The sequence below is a fragment of the Notamacropus eugenii genome, chromosome Y (assembly GCF_028372415.1).
Source record: "Notamacropus eugenii isolate mMacEug1 chromosome Y, mMacEug1.pri_v2, whole genome shotgun sequence".
NCBI lineage: Eukaryota > Metazoa > Chordata > Mammalia > Diprotodontia > Macropodidae > Notamacropus > Notamacropus eugenii.
Genome location: NC_092880.1, coordinates 12,724,493 through 12,748,151, shown reverse-complemented (window position 1 = coordinate 12,748,151; position 23,659 = coordinate 12,724,493). Strand labels below are relative to the sequence as shown.

General features: G+C 36.2%; 1 protein-coding gene across 1 annotated transcript; it reads right to left on the bottom strand.

Annotated features, from left to right (window-relative positions):
• Nucleotides 1-2,358: 2,358 nt before the first annotated feature.
• Nucleotides 2,359-3,282, bottom strand: LOC140516608 (olfactory receptor 4C11-like). Its single transcript, XM_072627616.1, has one exon. It carries the CDS (start codon nt 3,280-3,282, stop codon nt 2,380-2,382), a length of 903 nt encoding a protein of 300 aa, XP_072483717.1. The 3' UTR covers nt 2,359-2,379.
• Between the last annotated feature and the right edge of the window lie 20,377 nt (nt 3,283-23,659).

Genomic DNA, 23,659 nt, shown 5'->3' with positions numbered 1-23,659 from the left:
TCTTCAACTCCATGGAAAAAACTTTTTCTTGCCTGTTTCATATTAGATAATTTGCCTCTTTCTATTTATTCTTTTCTCCTTCCAATATATTCCTCCCTTATTCCTCAGTTTTATCCTTTTAGCTATCATCCCTACCTATTCAACTCATCCTGTTCCTGTCTATATGTATGTTTATAAGTATATAATCTGTCTATATGTATATATTCCCTCCAAATACCTTAATACTGAGAAAAACCTCAAGAGTTACAAATATGATCTTTCGATGTAGGAATGTAAACAGTTCAACTTTAGTAAGTTCGTTATGATTTCTCTTTCCTTTTCACCTTTCATACATTTCTTGTTGTGTTTGAAAGTCAAATTTTCTATTCAGCTCTGGTCCTTTCAACAAGAATGCTTGAAAGTCCTGTATTTCATTGAATGACCATTTTTACCCTAAAGTATTACACTGAATTTTGCTGGGTAGGGGATTCTTGGTTTTAATTGTAGCTCATTTGACATTTGGAATATCATATTCCAAGCCCTGTGTTCCCTTAATATAAAAGCTGATAGATCTTCTGTTATCTTGATTGTATTTTCATAATATTCAAATTGTTTGTTTTGACTGCTTGCAATATTTTCTCCTTGACCTGGGAGCTGTGGAATTTGGCTGCAATATTTCTAGGAGTTTACCTTTTGGGGTTTCTTTCAGGAGGCGACCAATGCATTCTTTCAGTATCTCTTTTACTTGCTTGCTTTAAAGTATCAGCACAGTTTTCCTTAATAATTTCTTGAAAGATGATGTCTAAGATCTTTTTTGATCATGGCTTTCAGGTATTACCATAAATTTTAAATTATCTGTCCTGGATCTATTTTCCAGGTCATTTGTTTTTCCAAGGAGATATTTCACACTGTCTGCTATTTTTTTACTCTTTTATATTTGTTTTATAATTCTTGATTTTGTGTAAAGTCATTAGCCTCGATCTGCTCCATTTCATCTTTCCTCAGTGCCCTTTTGGACCTCCTTTTCCATCTGATCAATTCCGTTTCTTAGGGCATTCCTCTCCTCACTGATTTTTTGAATCTCTTTTGTCATTTGGGTTATTGTATTCTTTAAAGTGTTATGTTCTTCTGCATTTTGGGGTCTCCTTTAGCAAGCAGGTGACGCGTTTTTCATGATTTTCTTGCATTACTGTCATTTATGTTCCCAATTTTTCCTCTGCTTCTCTTACTTGATTTTCAAAATCCTCTTTGAGCTTTTCCATGGCCTGAGACCAATTCATATTTCTCTTAGGGGTTTCCATGGAGAAGTTAGGACTTTGTTGTCTTCTGTTTGTATACTTTGGTCTTCCTTGTCACCAAATTAAGATTCTGTAGTCTGATTCTTTTTCTGGTTTTTGCTCATTTTTTCAGCTATTTACACGACTTTTGAAGTCTTTGTCAAGGTAGTTCTCTGCTTCCAGTGTAGTTGGGCGATGTACTTTCAGCCATGCTTCCTGAGATCCTATTAATATGTATTTTTTTTTACAGGAAACGATTGACTTTTAATCTGTTTCAACAAAAGGATATATATTTTGGAGAAAAATATTATATAAATCAGAACAGTAAGAAAAAGTAAAAGAAGATTTCCCTAGTAAAAAGGAACACATCCTTCTTTTGTATCATGAAGATTTGCCTAAATACGTCAGGAGTGAAAAAGGTTGCAGGACAAGAATAGAAAGCGAAAAATTGGAATAAACAGCAGCATAGTATAATGAAAATAGCCCTAGGCTCCGATGGAAATGAAAATCCAATATTTCTGTCACTTACTACCTAAATCAGCTAAGATGAAGTGCTTAATCATTATGGTCCTCAGTTTCCTCACATATAAAGGGAAAGGGCTGCATTAGGTTTGAATTATAGGCCCATTAAGCTCCCTTCTTTCTTGAATGTTTTAAGGGCATTAATTTTCCTCCTTAGTCAAAAAATGCTATATCCATATAGCTGCTTCAATATGGGGTGTACAGGCACCATCCATAACTGAAAATTGTAACCATTTATAGTACTGTCCTACTTTTGCTATTTTGGGCTGAACATGATAGAATCATTCCTCATTCTTTACTTAACTGTTTTCATATTATGTTCATAATTTCAGGGGTCAGGGACAAGTGCAAGCAGATAATATTTATTTTTCACATTGTTCCAAAACTTCTTTGAAGCAGAAGGTGACTGTGATTGTGCACCGTGCTAAGGACTTTACAAATATTATCTAAATTGATCCTCATAACAACCCTGTGAGATAGATGTTTTTATTATTCTCATTTTACACTTGAGAAAAGTGAAGTAGGTAGCTGTGAAGTCACATGCTAGTAACTTGGGGGGTGGGGAATGGGAGTATGTATGCTATTTGCCATGGGAACTTACTCACCTGCTCCATAGCTTCCCCATAGCATGTTTTACTTCTGCATTCCTCAGTGTATAGATCAAGGGGTTGAACAAAGGTGTTCCAATGGTATAAAATACAGACACCAACTTATTCACAGGGAAGATAATTGGGGGTCGAGTGTATATGAAAATACAAGGAACAAAGAATATTATGACCACAATTATGTGGGAGGTACAGGTGGACAAGGCTTTACACTTCCCTTCTACACTATGATTTCTTAGTGAATAAAGGATAAAAACATAGGAAGATATTAGAATTGCAAAGCTCCTCATGCATATAATCCCACTATTAGAAATAACCAATAAGTTTATGACATATGTATCAGTGCAGGCCAATCTCAGCAAAGGCTGCACATCACAAAAATAGTGATCAATCACATTGGGACCACAGAATGGTAAACTGAAGGCAAGGAAAGTCTGAGTGACAGAACGTAGAAAAGACCCCACCCAGGCCAATATGACTAAAATCCCACACATCTTCTGGTTCATGATGACTGTATAGTGCAGAGGCTTACAGATGGCCACACAGCGGTCATAGGCCATCAGGATAAGGGCCAAGATTTCCATGCATCCAAAGGAATGCATTCCAAAGAGTTGGGTCATGCACTCATCAAAGGAGATAGTCTGCTTTTTAGAGAGGTTGTCTACAATCAGTTTGGGAGCTGTAGTACTAGAGAAACAGGAGTCTGCAAAAGACAAGTAGGTCAGGAAGAAATACATGGGTGTCCCAAGTGTGGGACTCGTTTTGATGGTCAAAATGATGAGCAGATTTCCAAACACAGTTGCAGTATAAAAAACCAAGAAGATGGCAAATACTATCTTCTGTTTCACTGGGTCTTGTGTCAGTCCAAGGAGAATGAATTCAGTCACATTGTTTTTCATTTCTATGTCTTTAATGAAAATGGGAAGGAAATAGATGAGAACTAATCACTACTTAAATAGAGGAAAGTAGAATTAGAAAAACAGACCAGGGGATCCTGTGTCCTACTGTGTCATTGTCTGTTCTCAAGTATTTTAGTGTTACTTGTATCCTTTAAATAATGCGTGGAATATTACAAAGAACATACATTTCCCACAATCTATTGTGATCCACTCTAAACATGTCTTGAGCTTGCTTATGAAAGAATAAATTTCTATGTACATATCATTTAATTAATACTTGCTGAAAACTGGCATTCTACCTGCTTATCTCCTATTGTCCTTCTAGATTCAGTCGTTTTTTCCTCTTGTTACAATACTTCACAGTTTTAATTGATAAGAAATTTTCCCTTTCATCAGAACTAAATAAATATCTTCATAGCTTTTAATAGTTGTTTACACTTCTGATCTGTGGAGTAAATTAGGAGTCAGGAATCTCCCTTCCATATGACCATTCTTCAAATACTTCAAGATGTGACCATGTTTTCCATAAATATTTTATTTTAATAAAACGCATTTCCACTCATTTAAACCATAAAATAGAATATAATATGTAGTGTACTCACCTTCCTCATTGTCAGTCTATGGAAGTCTTACTGCTTGTAAATATCCTTTCTAAAACGTAGCACATTGAACTGGGCAGAATACTCCAGATATGCTCTAATAAGGTCAAAGCACAATGTGAGTATCACAATCCTTATATTGATATTACATCTTCTGTAATTCAGCAAAAATTTCAATATATATAGGTATATATGTACAAGTGCATGCATGTGTGCATATATGTATATATGTATATATACACACATATATGTCTGTGAAGCAAGTGTGATTAGCATATATACACACGTGTGTATAGATATATGCACATATGTATGACATCTATTCACAGATAGATTAACTTGGAATATATCATCATTTTCCTTCTGTTCATCTATCACTGTAGTGACCATATCCAAAAAGGAAATAAGATTAGTTACATGTGAATTATTCCTACTCAAATTCGTTGTTTTCTGTTGATTGATGTCTTGGGAATGATCACAAATCGTTCAGTAACAATACGTTTCATATATTCTCTCCGAGAATTCAAGTCAACCTCTTTAGTTACATTTCAAGAAACTATCAATCCTTTTGAGAAAATCGTTGGGTTTTTTTCATCCAAAAAAGAAATGGGATAATATTAGTAGTTTATGTTCACAAGTTCACTTTTTACTGAAAGGAGAAAGAAAACCTCACATATCTAGACCGGACAGGCAAATTTCTGGTTGGAATTTCTTATTTTGCAGGTAAGGACACTGAGCAAAAAGAAATTTTAAGTGATTTTCCCAAGGTTATGTAGTATGTATTGAAAAAGCCAAGATTCAAATTTATGACTTCTGACTCTAAATTCAGCACTCTTATCAATTCACTCTTGTTTCTTCCAAGTAAAATCATTAGTAAATACAAACGATTAATCGCCAATAGATTTGAACTGGCAGTTTTCCAAAAAAGAAAAAAAAATGATTTCCATGTATATGAAAAATGCTCTCAATAACTATTGAATGGAGAAATTCAAACTAAATCGACCTTGAAATGCCATTTGACACCTAAAATATTAGCTAAATAATTAAAGAGGAAAGTGAAAAATATTGGAGGGGATATGGAAAAGTTGGGACTTTATTTCATTGTTGGTGGAATTGTGAACAGACACATCCATATTAGAGAGCTATCTGAAATTATGCCCAAAGAATTATTAAACTGCCTATATACTTTCACCCAGAAATACCACTGCTAGATCTTTTTCTGAAGATGACTAAAGAAAAGAAAAAGGACCCACATGTCTAAAATGTTTATAGTGGTTTCTTTGTGGTGGCAAGAAATTGGAAATTTTGGGAGCGCCTGTCATTTGGGGAATGGCTGAACAAGTTCTGGTATATGATTGTGATGGAATATTACTCTGCTAGACAAGTGATGAGATTGATGATTTTAGAAAAAATGGAAATATTTGCATAAAATGTTGAAGAGTAAAATGAGCAAAACCAAGAGAATATTGTATGAAGTAACAGCAATATTGATTTAAGAATGTCTTTGAGCATAAAGTCATTTTGACTATTATGAAAACAAATGCATTAACTGTAAAGGAAGTATAAAGATTCTCTGTGCCTCTGGAGAAAGAACAAGGAATATAGCATGTATGTATGCATGCACGCATTCAGGTGTGTGTGTGTACATATATATGTACATATACTCTCATATGCGCACACATAAACAATCCATATATGTATATATTATGTGTTGTAAATGTAAGTATACATCTATCTATCTATATCTATCTATCTATCTATCTATCTATCTATCATCTATCTATATATACATATATATGTCTAATGGTAGTCATCTCTAGTTTAGGGAAGGAAAGGACATAAGCAAAACACTGAAATTTGCATAATAATTTCATTACTTATTTCAAAGGAATAAAAAGTTGAACTGAGTAAATTTACAGTGTCGTGTGCAATCATCTTTCTTATACTATGTTATGGAAATGCTTTTTTCTTCTGTAAATCAAAAACTCAAATATTTAAAATATATGTGCCAAATAATATATTGAGAATCACTATAATGCCTCTCAGTTATCCATATGATTATATTCACACTAATTAGATGCACTGGTTATCACTGAGACTGTATGTACTGGGAAAAAAGGAAGGTTAATGGCACTGAAAGAAAGGAAGATTCAAATAACCTCCGATATCAGCACATAAGGGCAGCGAGGTGATGCAGCTGATAAAGCACCAGTCCTGTAATCAGGAAGACTAACTTTCTTGAGTTCAAATTTGGCCTCCGACACAAGCTGTTTGACCCTGGGCAAGTCACTTAACTCTGTTTTCCTCAATTCCTCATCTGCAAAATGAGCTGGAAAAGCAATGGAAAACCAGTCCATTATTTTTGTCAAGAAAATCCCAAGTAGAGTCACTAAGAGGTGGATAAAAAAACTTGGAAAAATAACAATAAAACCAAATCACAATTACAACACCTTTCCTCCCTTTTCTAAATTAATTTGTGATACTAATTAAAAAATAAGACAGAAAAGTAGAATTATAATATTTCAGATTTAGAAGGAACTTTAATCTATGGCCCCTAGCTCTATTAACTCCTTCAGCAAAGAAGCAACAAGTGTTTATCTAAGATTTTCTTAAAGATCTTCACCAATGCCATTGAGGATTGGGGTAGAGGAAGACTTTGTTTTCCATTCCAAATATGCATAACTGAAATTGTTAGGAATCTTTCTTTTCCTAGTTATCTTTTTTCTAATTATCTGGTTATTATACTTTCCTTCTCTCTTCCCTTTCTTATACTTCATGCTTTTTCTCCTTCCCTCCTTCCCTTCCTTTCTCCCTCCCTCCCTTCCTTCCTTTGGTTATGCATAATTTTCAAGCTCTAAATGTTATGAAATTGAAGACAATTGCTGTTAGATTACAAAAACCGGTGAAGGTTATAGAGAAAGGGGCAAAATCGTGGTGACCACCACTAAACTACAGATTGAGAGTTATTTGAATGTGACCCACCCAGGACATATTTGAGATATATAATAAATCTCTTATATCACAACATTATATAGCTCCTTAAAATATTTTCTAAGGAAAACCAACAATTTGGCCTAGAAAGACCTAAAATAATGCCTAAGGAAAAAATCCCAAGATTTCGATGGCCACATATCTTTAAAAAGGAGCATCAGACTATGATTTTCAAAGAATAGGTGATGGAGGCAATGTGCAAACTCCCATGTAACCAAAGCCTTGCACTACAGAACTGCCACTACTTTACTGAGACTAGAGTCTCCTTAGCAGGTTTCAATCTCATGCCTTCTGCTACAGTGCATTGGAGCAACTGGGTTTCCCCATACTTGCATCACCCTGACTTCACTACTTTACCATATCTTCCTTTCAGGAGAGAATTGGGCTGTTTCTATTGCTTTACTTGTGCCCTTGCTTCCTAATACTTTGTCAAATGATGCAGATTATATCTCACTCAGAACAACCTAGAGTTTTTTGGCATGGAACCATTTAATATCAGGTTGTGTTGTGAGAATTGCACACTCTAATAACAAAAAACAATAACAATAATTGTGTCAATGGACTGGTTGACAATGGGATAATTGGTTGCAATGGAAACCTATTTTTCTTCTCACTGTGTCCTTCTCTGAAACCTTTTCCTCCTCTCTTCATTTCCATTTTCTCTATACTGTATTTCAATAATCAGAATATGATGGTATTTTTTTTAAAAAATGTCTTAGTTGTGATGTCATCTTAATAATAATACTTCTTGATCTTCATTTCCAAATATGTGCAGTAGGATTTTCTCTTTCTCCAAGAAAAATAAAATCAGTTAGTGATTCATTTTGTATTTCCCTAGATTATAAGTCTTGGTGCTATTACTCATTTTGATAAGAGAGAGAAAAACAGACAGATAGAGAAAGGGAGGCGGAGATGTGAGTCTTTTTAAGGATTTGCATCTATTTTCAGAATCATGATTTTTATTGCGTAAAATAAAATGCTGAAAACTAGAAAGGAAACCAAATATATTGAATTAATAGTCATCAAAACATTGAAAACAAGTTTCCAAATACCAGGTCAATAAATAATTACTCAGAGACGAGGCTTATCCAAGTTATAAGATCCAGAAGGATGGAGATCATAAAATATGTGTTAATAAGCAAAATTCATGTTGTCCAGCAAACAGAACAATCCCTTCAGACAATTCATGTGCTTATGTGCAGTGATTCCTTCTCCCTGACTCTGTGCTGCTTAGACGACAATTAACAGAGGTACTTTGATGGTTTATTTGAATTGTCCTGCTTTAAGTATCCCCCTTTCAGGAAACAGGAAATGATCAGGCTAATTACGAAACATATCTTTTTCTAGACTCCTCAATAGGGACAGTTTAAGAGGCTCCTGCCTTTGAAAGTAAAAGAATCAAGGACTCCTTGACTTCCAGTTCTTGGAATTTTCCAAGGACAAAGGAGCAACTTGGCTTGAAGCATCTACTTATTCAGTGATTCTAATCCTCCATCGTAAGCTCTGCTTTTCCCTAAAAAATGACCAATATGACTCTCTGAACTACTTTTATATTGAGTATCATATTTTGTGATCCCAGAACTGCATCTCAGCCTCCAAGGAAATAAGAGAACTCTGTCAGATGAGGGTTGACATTCCAAGTTCATCTGACGATGTTCAGGACAAGAGAAAATATCTCTAGTCAATTAAAGTAAGTCTTCCACAGCGCAAAGCTATGGTTCATTTGGGAAATAGGAGACGGATTATTTAATTCATTTTCCCTTCCTTTCTTGAGAGTGAAAAGTCATTTCACATGATTGTTACACAGATCAAAGGAGAATGAAGTGGGTCATAGTGGAAAGCTGCCAGTGCCAGGATCTCATCACCATAGTACCCAAGGGATTTTGACAGGATTACTACCTGGGGAACATTGAATTGTCAGCTTATCTTGTAATGACTCAAATATAATTGGTTTCCAATTAATTCTATGTGTTTCTTATTTGTGTGTTATCTTGAGATGTCATTAATAACTTTCATTACACTTTAAATGACATTGAAAACTTTAAGAATGATAATTCTAGGTCCTGGTTAACCTGATTAACCCCCTCAAGCATGTGGAGGAAATGACTGGGTCACTGACTCTTCTAACATAAATGTGAAAAATTTCCCATCACCTTCTTCAGTGCCATTTTCCTTGTCATTGCCCTGTGGCCACAACTATAATATTATTCTGTTACCACCCAAGCATCACAAAATGTTAGAATAGGATGAGATCTTGGAGATCAAATGGCTTAGCTTCCTCACTTAACTGAAGGAAAATCCTGGTCCACACAAGTTTAGTGATTCATCTAAAACTGTGATTTGTAAAAGATGGAACAGTTCAGGAGTAAATTAGAAGCCATTTCTTGCAAACTACATCGAGGTATACTGTTTCCTTCTTGATAGAAGAAAAAAAGTTATTTGTTTTAAGATTTTCCTTTATGACTATATAACTTTCCATACTAACTCTCTTTTACAATTTTCTTGAACTTTCAGATGGAATGACTAACCATTTTTTTTATTTTTTATGTACCTGGGATACAATGAGTTATTTTACACACAAGATCTTGGTTTGCATAAACTTAATATCTTCCTTCAAGCAAAGAATTTTGTTCTGCTTAAAGTGAGTGACCAAGAAATCATTGTTGATGGATGAATTCTTTTCAGATTGAGGATATTCACACCATCTTATCATTTGAAACCCCACAAAACATAGTCCTCACCAAGTCTTCTAACACCATTGGACATTATTACCCCTCCAATTCTCTGTGATCCAAAGAAACTAGGCTTTTCTCTGTTCATAACAAATGATGTTCTCCCTCTTCATCCCCTGTCCAAACTTTTGCATTGGTCATCTCACTTTTTTTTTTAATGAACTGCCTCATAGAATCCTTCTGAACTCATATACCATCATCTGGATAAATTTTCGGAACTCTCAAAAGCTAGTGTCCTCCCATCCAATCTACCATAATTGATTGATTCAATATTTTAGAGACCTATGATTTAATTAGTCTGGTATCTGCTTCCTAGAACTAGCTTACAGTTGTTGATGTTTTGTTTTGTTTTTTAAATTTCATTTAAATGTAGTTCAGTTAGTGGGGGAAAAAATTACTGTCCTGCTATAATACAGTTATTATGTTATGTGGGTCATTCAGTGTCAGGCAATTCATCAAGGGACCTTAAGTAAATCTTCTCTATCTTTGTAAGATCTGACAGCATATGGTTTATTGGCATAGACTGAGAGAATCTAGGGTTATGCAGAATCATCTACATAAGACACTGAGTTATTAGAAATTATCTTGTGTTTTCTTAAAACCCTCTTCTAATAAAGGGCTGTTAGCATTTTCACTTTTAGTGCAATAGTTATGATTTTCATGCAATGGGGAAATTGAATTTTCATTTAATTGCTAAATTTTTCACAGCTGCTGACATGATCTAAATTTTGGAAGAAAAAAATGACAGTAGAAATAGTTCAGTCTCAGATCTGATTTCCTAAAGCACCTCTAATTCTTCATTTCTCAAGGTGCACATGTTGAGGAGACACCTCCCCTTAATTTTAGAAGTGTATGGGTCTTCAGCGCAATCTTGATGCGATATGTGTATGAAAAGGAATAATCCAATTACTAATGATGACTACAATGAGAAACTGTAGAAAGCAGAAACTTGAGAGACGCAGAATACCTGTGGCTCTTAAATAGAATAAGTACTTAATAAAAGTTACTTCACTGATGCTTTCATATTATATCAGTTTATCAAAAGGGGAACTAAAAGTCAAATGAACTTTTCTTTTAAAAATAAATCAACCTTGATATAATAGTAGGCCTTTGTAAAAATGAATTATTGTTTACATGAAAAAACTTCTCTCTCTCCTGCTACAGTTTACAGTGAAAAAATCTTGTAACAAAGATAGACAGTAATAAGAAGTAAATTCTAACATTGATGTGTCAAAAAATATCTATTTCAATCAGTACTTGTTTCATCAATTCTTTGTCCAAAGGTGATTTTTATCATCAGTCTCCTGGAATCTTGTCATTGCTTTAAGAAGAGATTTCAGTCTAACAAAGTTCTTTATCATTGCAATATTTGTTTTGTAATTTTTTTGTTCTGATCACCTCTCTCTCCATCCTAGAGTTCTTGGCAAGTTTCTCTGATACTGTGCTATTTATCCTTTCGTCCATCACAAAATTTTTCCATTCTGCAGTATTTTTAGTCGTTTTCCAATTGTGGACACTCTTTTAGAACTGAATACTTCACCTTCACCAAAACAGCTATTACCCAGCAATATCGCTTCTAGGACTGTATACCAATGACATCATAAAAATGGGAAAAGGTCCCGTAAGTACAAAAATATTTATAGCAGCTCTCTTTGCTGTGGTATAGAACTGGAAATTGAGGGGATTCCCATCAATTGGGGAATGGCTGAACAAGTTGTCATATATGAATGTAATATATTACTTTTGTGCTAAAAGAAATGATAAACAGGAGGACTTCAGAGAAGCCTGGAAGGACTTATGTGAACTGATGCTGTGTGAAATGAGCAGAAACAGGAGAACATTCTACACAGTAACAGCCACAGTCCTAGGACTGTTTATGGTAGACCGAGCTCTTCACAACAATGCAAGGACCTAAAATATTCCCAAAGGACTTTTGAGGCAAAATGGCATCCAGATCCAGAGAAAGAACTATGGAATTGGAACACAAAATGAAACAGAATATTTTCTCCTGTGGTATGTTTTGTTTTGTTTATCTCATGGTTTCTCCTATTCATTTTAATTCTTATATGTAGCATAACTAATATGTGAATATGGCTGATGAGAATGTATGTGCAGAACCTCATATAAGATTGCATGTCATCTTGGGGGAGGAGAGTGGGAGAAAATACAAGATTTGTGGAAATGATTGGAGAAAACTGAAAACAAATAAATTAATTTTAAAAACAGCTATTATAAATATTTTTGTATCATATACAAAAACATTTACTTTTTCTTTGAACAAATTGAAGTATGCCTCTACCAGTGATGTTTTATCAAAAAAGGGTAAGCATGTTTTAAGAACTTTTAGGACCTAAATCCAAATTGATTTCCAGAACTGCTAGATTTACTCACTATTGCAATAAAATGTCAATTAACATATCTGTTTTCAACAACTCTATTAAAGTATTTATCTCTTTTTTTTTTCTTGAAACTATGTCAATCTGTTGGTTTTGCAGTGGAGCTTAAAAGCTTTGTTGTTACGGTTGTTGTTTTAAATTTACATGTCTCTTATTGTTGGTGATTTGTGCCTTTTCTTAATAAGGCTATTTTTAGCTTGAATTTCTTTCTCTGGAACATCCTGTTCAAATCCTTTTGACCACCTATCAATTGGGGCATACTTCTTAAATTATCCACATTTGACTCATATGCATTTTTTCTGACATGTATCAAAAAAAAAGTCTGTAATTATTTTTCTATTATTTTAAACTTCCTTTTCAGGGAAAAATCAGTCTAAAAATAGTCATATAGAAATAATGGCACAAGCCTCCAATAGTAAGAGATATGAAAATTTAATAACAAAATAAAATATCTCAGTCTCCACTGCAAAACCAACAGGTTGGGCAAAGCTGACGAAAAGGGAAAAAGCAATGCTTGAGAGGCTGGTGAGATAAAAACTTCAAGAATCTTAAGGGGAAAAGATGAAAAAAAATTGAGATAAAGAAGGCAACATGATGGAATATACCTTAAAGGAGAAAAGTCAAAGTGATGATGACAGAGTCTGAAAGTGTCAGTATAAAGAAGTATGTCAATTATGGTCAAGTCATCATGTTTTAAAAGGTATGAGAAAAGGAATATCGATCCTTGCATAAAGGACCAATTCTTTTTATCCTTCAGTGAGAACAAAAAGATGGAAGTAATGTGAGAACAATGCTTGAAAGATGAAATGGAAGTTGGTAACACAAGAAAAGCATTCCCCTTGGCATAGTGAAAGAGAGGCTACAGGAAGAACAAAACAGGGGAAGGGATAGAGGAGGGCGATTATAAAACTATCTGCCATTGAATTTATAATTAAAACTTATCTAGCTTTGTAGCATTTCACAGAGCATATGTTTTATTGGCATCAGTTGTGAGAAACCAAGATTATGCAGAACTATTCATGTAGTGCAATGAGTTAATAGAGGCAAAATTCAGTCTTCTCAATCACTCCTCTCTAACAAACTGCTCTTAGAAAAGCTTTTTCATTATTATTATTATTATTATTATTAGAATTCGTACTTTTAGTTCAATAACTTTTTATTCTGTAGTAAAATTAAATTTTAAATGTGTTCTATAAAATGTTCAAAATAGCTTACCTTGGCTAAAATGTAGAAGAAAATACAAACCTGAGTCCATCAGATTTGATAGCTTGCAACATTTCCCTCTCTTAGTTACTCAGAGTCCAAATGGTATGAAAAAACACCTCAATTTACTTTAGAGTTATGTGGGACTTTATTATAATTCTAAGGTAACAAAGCTATGAAAGGGGGGATATATCTGACTACAACTGATGAGCACAACTGGATATTGTATAAGGCAGTATTTGAAAAATTTAAGAATGGTTTGGGTTTGGAATACAGTAGGTATTTATTAAAAATTAGTTGATCTGTGCCTTTACTCTGTAACATTTTAATATGAGGGAAACAATAATCTTTAAAAGATGAATAAATATGAGCATGACATTAGTCTTTAAAAATTAAGTATATTTGTTTCATTTAGCAAAAAATTCATCTTGCCTTCTTTCCCACACCATTGGAGAAACCTTGAAACAAATATACATCATGAAACAAAATAAATTCCTGCAATAATCTATTTATCATTCTGCACACTGAGTTCACCACATTTATGCCCAAAGGTTGGTACTGTGTTTCATCATTATTCCTCTGAAATCACTGATGTTCATTGCACTGACCAGAGAATTTGATTTGAAGTCACTTTGTCATTGTAATGTTATTTTTTTATTACTGGGCTGTTTTCATTGTACAAATTGTCCTCTTGTTTCCAATCAGCTCACTCTGTATCAATTTATAATAGCCCTCTCAGATTTCTGAAACTGTCCTTTTCATTTCCTGTACACAATACAGTTTCATTCCAATTATATAGTATGATATTTTATACACCCACCAATTGTTGGATACATACCCTTTTAGTTTATAGTCTCTTGCCACCATAAAAGAGCTGTCATGTATTATGTAGGCATAAATTCACATATACACACTTTTTTTGTACAAAAACACACATGTGTATGTGTGTCCTTTTCCATTTTATTTGATCAACAGGGCACAAATTGCAAAAGACTCTTTCTAGGAAAAGAGTAAAAATATTTTAATAACTCCCAAATTTATATCCAGAATGACTGAACCAGTACACAATTCTACCAAAAAATAATTAGTGTAACTTTTCTTCCCCTGTCCTTCCTGCATGTTTTATTTGCTATCTTTGTCAAATTTTGTCCTTCTGAAGAGAGTGGGCTTGCTTAACTCTCAGAGTTATTTTGTGTCCTTAAATATTGCTGATTTGGAGCAGTTTTTTTTTTCTTATCAGTATTGATAGTTTGGATTGCTTCCTCTGAAAATTGCCATTATTTTTTCATTATTTATTATTTGGGGGATAATTATCATTAATATAAATTTAAGAAAGTTCCTTATATATCTATACTATTACCACTACTACTAGAATAGTAATAGTACTATTACCACAATATGATAGTATAGTGCTATAACTGCAGTATCATTATGCTGCTGCTGCTGCTGATAACATTTAGAGACTATCTAGTATATTGTGTAAAACGTTTTATAAATATTATTTCATTTAATCCTCAAAATAATCCTTGGAGATAACTATTATTATGCCATTTTTTTCTGATAAGGAAACTGAAGAAAACACAGATTAAGGTAGAAAGTATCAGGTCTTTCTGAATCTAGGCTGTATCACCAAGGCACTATCCACACTACCGGTGGTAAATGAAAAGATCTTTCTCATTCATTAATAGGCCCATAAGATTTGCTTAAATTACCTTGAAGCCTGAATCACTGGTGGTGACTATAAATATTCCAGTGTTGTTGGCAATCAAAAATATAAAAGATTTTATATATACAAGGCAGAAGAAAAACAATTGTTTAGACATTAGAAAGCCAAATCCCTGAACCAAAAATCCAAATTCGTCATGGTGACCAAAAAGTTAATAAAAATGATCCCCACAGGGAGCAAAGTAATTCCAAAGTCTCCCCCCCCCACCCGCCCTCAGCCAGGGCCTTTTCACAAGCAAAAACTCACAAGCCTGAACCTTGTCTCACCTGCCTGTGCTGTCTCTCTTCTCACCTGACCAGGCTCACTCACTTCCTCCTGGTTCCACTCCACCTGTCCTGTTCCTTCTGTTCAGCAAACTCCCCCCACGACACGTGACTTAGGTTTCCAGGTGATTTAAGCAAATTATAGGGGCCTATTAATGAATAAGAAAGATTTTTCCCTTTAAATTACTATTACATTCGACCCAAAGATCTTGCCTATTCATTACATCTGTCGGTAGGGCAATGGGTATTAACAGAACTTTAACAAGGATAACAGAAAAAAAACATATATATATATATCTCAATACCTTACCGAACTTGGGTCCGTAGAACTCCACAACAGTATAATGGAGATCACACAAAATGAGAAGTAAAGCAATATTTTAGAGTTGGGCTTGAACACAAGTATCCCGTCATTCCCCCTCAGCAAATGGAGCTCAAAATCTTGGGGCAAGGGGTGAAGCTTTCTTCTTCCATAACTCTTTCCTGCTGAGTGTGGGCATAGAGCTGTCTCTGCTCCAAGAGATCCCATTCGAGAGATCAGTTTTTCAGCTGACTTCACATCCAGAGATGATGCATCACCATCATAGATAAGGGATGACATCTGGCTTAAGCAATTAGGCACCTGCAGGTGGAGACTACTAAGCGTATAGAAAACAAATTTAGCAAACAAATGTAACAGACAAAAAGTCAAAAAGAAAGGAGGAGAGCAGACCAGGGGGCAGAGTACAGACCAGCATAGATCACAGACCAGCGCAGAGCAGAAGGGAAAGGACTCAGAACAGGTTTCAGGGCACCACCGTCAGCAGTTCCCAGATTCCTCAACCCACAAACGCCACAGCTTCAAAGGTCAGTGGGAGGGCTCATTCACCCAGGAAAGGGGAGAATGGTCTGGACCTCCAGGCAGCAGGCACTACACCCGCAGGTGACATTGTCAGAAGCCTCCACCTAGAACCCCTGGGGGAATTAAAGAGCTGATCAAATCGCAGCCCTGAGTGGCAGCCCTGGGAGACCTCAGCCTAAAGCCCCTGGAGGAATTGAGCCACTGATCAGATTCTCAGCCCTGAGCTCCACCCAGGAATGAGGAGGAACCCTGGCAATGGAGCTGGAGGCTATTGTGGTGAGGGAATTCAATTGCAGATTCTGGGCAGAAAAGTTTTTGGTTGCTCCCAGACCAGTGAGCAGGTCAGAAGAGAAGTAAACACCTCTCCCTTGATTGTGCTGCCTTAGAGGAACTGAGAACTTGCAGTTCCTCAGAATATACCCTCCTCTCGACAAAGGTCTCGAAAGTCAAGTAAGTGGATGGGAAAATACCCAAAACAGGGAGAAAAAAAAGACTATAGAAGGTTACTTTCTTGGTGAACAGGTAGTTTCTCCCATTTTTTCGGATGAAGAACAAAGTATAGCATCAGAGGAAGTCAAGGCTTCTGCATCGAAAACCTCCAAAACAAATATGCAAGGTAGAGATAGCCAATACATCCTTCTGCAATCATAATACAATAAAACTTATGCCTAATAGAAGGCCATAGAAACATAAACCAAAAACTAATTGGAAACTAAACAATCCGATCATAAAAAAATGAGTGGGTTAAACAACAATTTATAGAAACAATCAACAATTTCATTCAAGAGAATGACAGTAATGAGACAACCTACCAAATTTTATGGGATAAAGGAAAAGTAGTTCTTAGGGGAAGTTTTATATCTTTGAGTGCTTACATGAATAAAAAAGAGAAAGAGGAGAACAATGACTTGGGCATGCAGCTGAAAAGCCTCGAAAAGGAACAAATTGAACATCCCCAAGTAAATACCAAATTAGAAATACCTAAAACAAAAGGAGAGATTAATAAAACTGAAATAAAGAAATCTATTGAACCAATAAATAAAACTAGGAGTTGGTTTTATGAAAAAGCCAATAAAATGGATAAACCTGTTTTTCATTTGATTTACAAAAAGAAAGCCGAATTCCAAATAACCAATATCAAAAATGAAAAGGGTGAACTCACCTCCACTGAGGAAGAAATTAAAACAGTACCAAGAAATTACTTTGCCCAACTGTATGCACATAAATTCGACAATCTAATTGAGATGGACGATTATTTTTTATATTAGTTTTATTTATTTTTAGTGTTCTACAGTCACTACCATAAAACAGATTTCCCCCCCTACGTGTCCTCCACCACCCCCTCCCTCCTCGAGACAGAATACAATTCTGTGTAGGATCTACATATACATTCCTATTGAATACATTTTCTTTTCTTTTAATGAAATCATATTGAATATATTTTATTTACTCATTTAAAAATGTCTATTCTGTGTATGTTGTATAATGTATACAATTACTAGTTCAGAAGTATATTATATAATTATAAATAAGTAAATATACATATATTAGACTTATGTGCTTAAATTCTTGAAATGTGCTACATGATCACAAAAGTTTGGCAAGATGGTCTTGGAGTCAGGGGACCCTGGGTTCAGATCCCACTTATACATACTATATGGCCCTCAGCAAGTCACAACCTGTAAGCATCCCCAGACAGCTCACTAACACTTCATGTTGCAGAGCAAGTCTCGATCTGTATGTGTAGAGGGAGTTTCCTTATCAAGAATTTCCTCTAAAAATGAAATCACAGGTCTGCTCTAAAAATATATATTTTCTGTCCGTTTATATATGCGTCTTCCCAGATAGGGAATATAAATTTCTTGGTGGCAGAGATTCATGCTTATTTTGTCTTTGTATTCCTACCACTTAGTTCAAGTGCCTGGCATACAGTAGGTGCTTGCTGATTGACCCATTCAACAAATATGTAATAAGTCCCTCTCATGAGCATGGCTCTGTGTGTGTGTGTGTGTGTGTGTGTGTGCGTGCGCGCACACATAGACAAACCCTAAACTTTACACAGACGACTTGGTTCAAAATCTTGACAAGCCACTTTTCCTTCTCTAGGGCTCAAAGAATTATCTTTGCCTTGTCTACTTCCCAAGGTGTTTGTGAAGAAAGCATTTTGTAAACCACTAAGTTCTCAGTTACCAGTAAATATGAGATGAAAAAGTCATTCCCTGCCCTCCACAAACTTAGTCTAGTAAAAGAAGACAACGTGCATTGAAGGATGATCCGTGTGGAGAATCCTACTTGCTTCAGCAGACTTTATCTAGCAGCATATGAGCAAGGGATGGGCAGTGACGGCTGGTAAGGACAGGTACTTAACTTAGCTGCTAGGCACCTTACTAACAATTAGTCAGTATGGACTTCACCTAGCTGCTTACAATTTGGGCAAATTTTTGGCCCATCCTCCACCAGCTCTACAACAGGGCAGAGGGAACCAAAGTTAATTTGCAATTTGCATGTGTACGTATCTGGACAGAAGACAACGGTTAGTAGGAATGGATGCAAATCCAATTCCCTCCCCACCCCCCCCCCCAATGAACTTTAGAACGAGAAAAGAGATCAACTCCAATTTTTTCATTATACAGGGGATAGAAACAGAAGAAAAGGGGAGATTAACTTCAATTTTCTCATTATACAGGGAATAGAAATGAGAGAGGGAAGTTACTTCCCCAAGGTCATATAGTAACGGGCAAAATCAGAAAGCACCCAAGTCTCGATTCCCAGTCTGACCTTTTCCCACTGTGTATGAGGATGCCTCCTTGATCATTTCTTTTATCTGATTCATTCTTGTGCTACTAAGTATATCAGGAGGTAGGGAGAGACTCCAACAGATTATCTAATCTACCTATGAGATAGGTAGGTTGACAGAGTCACCCTCCCAGAATCAGAAAGGTTGGGAAGAGAACTCTGACCCCTGGAACCAAGTCTCACAAATTGCCAATGAGAGTCCCAAATTCTGTTCTACAGCTCTCACATGGACCAAGACCATTGCTTTGTCTTTTCTACTCCTCCAAATCCAGAGACTATCCTTATTCCTGCCAAATGACATGGTTCTCTTGCCAGGGCTGCAGCTACTGGGGTTGACCTCTTGGGGGAGTTAACGTACTAGTTTGATCCTATCACCCAGTTAGAGAAATTGACTCCCCTCCCACAGAACCTGAACTGAGTAGGTGAGTGAGTACCCTCCATCTGTTTTATTTTACAGAGTAGCGAGGGTGCGGAGGGACAAGAGAATCTCACCGTTCTGTTCTAGGTCATTTAAATCTTCATAGTGGGAGTAAAGACAGATGAGATCCAGATTAAATGTGTTCTTTTCTGGAGTGGTCCTGGACTACTGTTATGGAAACCCCAGAAAGAGAATTGGAATACTTCTGGGTCTTTTGAGAAAGTGGCTCCAAAATTAAACTACTTCCCTGTACACACAACCTTCCAGAGCCTCCCACCGTGCAAACTGATTCTTTGTCCTTGGTCCTTATCTTGCCCTGGGATCTTTGCCAAAATGGAGAATTGGGGAAGGAGTGAAATTAGAAATGTTAGGAAACTAAGAATACATTTGTAGAGCCCATATAAGATTGCATGCCACCTTGGGAGGAAGGGGAATAAAATTTAAAGCTTATGGAAGTGATTGTTGAAAATTTATAACAAATAAATAAATTAAAAAAAAAAAAGAAATGGTGGGGAAGACAGAGAAAAGCAATGACCTAGGGTTTGGAGGTCAGAGAAAGAAACCTTTGTGAAGGTAAACTACAATTTCAGTAATTAAATTTTATTAAGCTTTTGGGCTGCCCCTTTGCAAGGGCAACTGAACTGTTGTTCAGTTGTGTTCAATTTCTCATGTAGACCATACCGTCCATGGGGTTTTCTTGGCAAAGATACTCGTGAGGTTTGCCATTTCCTTCTCCAGTGGACTAAAGTATTAAGGTTAAGTGACTTGCCCAGGCTTACAAGTTAGTAAGTGTCTGAGGCAGTGGATTGGAACTCGGGTCTTCCTGACTCCAGGCCTCACACTCTACCCACCTGAGCCACTTACCTGCCTCCTAACCTTGCAGCCACAAAACAAAAATAAAACAAAATCAAAAAACCTTTAAGACCTGGTATTTAGCAGCAAATGTACGTGCCTACTGGCCCATGCCACACTACCAACCAGCTCTACTGTTAGATCATGAGCTCCTTTACAACTCCTAGTTTTGACAGTCTTTTACTCATCTTTGCATTCTCCAAGATGGCTAATACAATGCCTGGCACACAGTGGGCACTTGACAAATATGCTGTAAATCTGAATTTCCCCTCTGCCCTATCAGGAAAAACAGTTTATTACAAGGGCTTGTGGCTAAAGTATTCTTACCTTATAACACAGGGGATAGGTAGGATTTTTTAACACAGTGAAGCAGGGAGGTGCAGAGTAGGTCCACATTCACTTGATGATGAGAGAGGGAGTGCCAAAGAGGGTGACTCATCCTTTCTGGGTAGAATCAGGGCCATGGCAATCCAACCCTGCCTGCATATAGCAGAACAGAGAGTAAGTTCAGGTCACACAAAGAAAATCAATTCTTAAAAGTCCCTGAGAAAGCTTCTTTTTGGAAACTCAATCCAGTCAAAACAACAAACAAAATTCCAACCAGATTGCTCCTGCCAAGTTGAGAGGGAAAAAGGGCAAGGTAAGGGAAATAAAAATTACCCCACACTTATTTTCTGTGCTTCATTAATTCACCTCATTAGTTCAAAGGGTTTTATAGCCAGTTGCTTCAAGAAACAATGTCCTATTGTATAATTCAAACATACTGTTTTTCTTGGTCTCTACAAGAACAAATATGGTTCCCTCTGCCCAATGCTGGCCATAGCCTCCCCTAGTTCTAAGATGGACCTTACTGCTCCTTCCTAAGAGGTGAGAGAGGCTGGGACTGGGGACTGGGAAGAGATACAAGCAAGTTCCTCTTTCTGGTCACCTGAAGGGTAGATAGTCAGGCTTTCAAGGAGCCTTCTGATCACAGGGTAAGAGAGCTCAAGAAGCTAGTGCTTCATTGGATCCTTGGTGGGGAAAAGACGAGAGACATAATAAAGTGAGGGCTAGCACAGGAGGGCCTAGAGGCAGGGAGATCTGGTGGTCTATGCACCCTCAAGCTCCTTGGCTCAGATGCTGGTGACATATGTCACATATGTGACTGTTGAGTGTGGCTGAGTCACAAGCTCCTCTGTGTATCTGTGGTTGAGGTCCCTTTCCGGAGTAGGTTCCTCATGGACTCTGTCCATCACTTGCTTCTCCTTGGTCTTCTTTTTGAGGAGTAAGAAGCTGACACCTCTGATGAATCCGGCTGTGATGTAGAGCTGGTTAAGGGAGCGAGAGAAGGAGCTGGCCACCATGCTTGAACTGGCCAGGACTCGTCCAAGCATCACTGTTACTCGGCAACCAAAGTGCTCCACCAGTATACTGCAAATGGGCCCTCGAGCATGAATTAATGAGATCATAATGGAAGGGAACCAGGATGTTTCACTGTTGCTGGCTTGTAAATCTTGCTGGAGGTCAGCAAAGAAGATACCGATACAAGTAGGGAAGCACAACGTCAGGCCCTGCACCACCACAGTGGCCAGCAATACCACTCAAGACCATTTGCTTTCTGTCTGTTCTTGGGCCTGAGGCGTTCTCTCCTGAAAGAGTCACTGGTTCATACAAGGTCCCCATGCAGAGGGCACCTAATCCAAAACATTCATTTCATAAATGAAAAAATACATTAAAAGAAAATTTATGGGCCAAAGTTTACTCTAGTAGATATGCTGGTGTCCAAACTCACATTATATAACACCAAGGGCAGCACTTTGTCAGCAATGGAAATTTTAGCATTCCAGATACCGTTTAAATGATTCAGTTTCTTGTCCTGTTAAGTAAAGACAAAACTAAACCTTTATTAAGCATCATCCCCCATAAATTATTATTCCATTTGATCCCCACAATAACTCTCAAAGGCAGGTGCTATTATTATTCCCATTTTATAGATGTACAAACTAAGCCAGACAGAGGAATAGTGATTTTTCACAGGTATAAAATGATATTAAGGACCACAGACTCCACTGGAATTTGAATATTCCTGACTTCAGACTCAAAACTCTCTACTCTGCCACCTATCCAGGTAGTAAGCAAATAATCACATTTGCCTTTTAAATATCACTTTAAGGAATGCCTAGTTTTTCTTAATTACAAAATTTTATATAGAATCAACAAGATATAAGATGAAAGATTTAAGGATATAAGTGTTATCCTTAGGTTCCAAGCAAGGAATCTAAAAAAAATCATGGTAGATATTTGATTTGCACAGTATCATAAATAAGAAGTATATGATATAAGATTTCAACTAGGGGTTTCTAAGAAATAAATAAAAGTCCAGACATTGAGCCACTACATTGTATTCACTGAATAATAGGATATTCAGAGGATGAAAATATTTTAGTCAGTATTTTACAATCATTAGTTAGTATGCTAAATATTAACCACTGTTACTGGTCTAAAAATATTAGGGAATGAAAAAGGGGTTAAAATATCAAAAAGCACACTTATTTAAATCTATGGATGATGACACAGAGATGTATTTTAAGACCCTGTTATATGTTTGCAAGCTAGTAATAGTAATACTAATAACTAAAATTTATGTAGAGTTTTAAGGTTTTCAAAGTATTTTAAAATTATTCCATTTTATCCACACAATGATCCCCAAAGAGAGATACTACTATAATCACCATTTTACAGATAAAGAAACTGATGCTGAGAAAAGTTAAGTGCATTTCTCATTGTCACATATATGATTAGTGCCTGCGTTTGTATTTGAACTCAGGTTTTCTTGATACCTTGTCCAGACCTTTGGCTACTGCAACCCCTATTTATCCAACTACAAACAAATCTAAAACCACTATATCTGCCAGTAAAGGTCCTAGGAAACTTATTCCTTTTTCTTTATATTTTTTCTTTTCATTTCTCTGTCTTCCTTTCCCTTTCTTTTTCTTCCATTCCCTCCTTTATCTTTGTTACTTTCTTTTTAGTTTGAGGGCTTTCTGCCTCTCAGATCACCTTCTTACATTCTCTTTAATGAAGGACAAATTATTTTTTCAAGAAAATTATGGATAAATATATCCACATTGACAATAAATGAATAGTAACAGGTAGAGTGTGATTCCCTCTCGGCTCTTAAAAGAAGAAACATGAATAAGGCAATCAGTTACGGATTGTTAAACTCTGAGACATGCCTCAGGGGTTTACCTGGTAATGTGAGAAGAGGGAAGGATACTGCAAGACCTTCCTGAAGCCACTGAAATTAGACCATTTCAGCACAATATTACTCATAATATTAGCCTTTCATTCAATATTTTCTCTTTCTCTCTGTCTCTCCTTGTCTCTCTTTGTCTCTTTTCCCTCTCTCTTTTCATATAAGGAATGGCTTTCTGCATAGGTGGTGGTTAGGAATAATTTTAAAGGTGAAGGTCGTGGAACGTTCTAATTCAATAAACAAAATTTTAGGGAAATATTAAATGCAGAAAGCAGAGGGAAGTCATGCCAGTAGAGGTATAGATTAAGGGCATAGTAACTGCTAC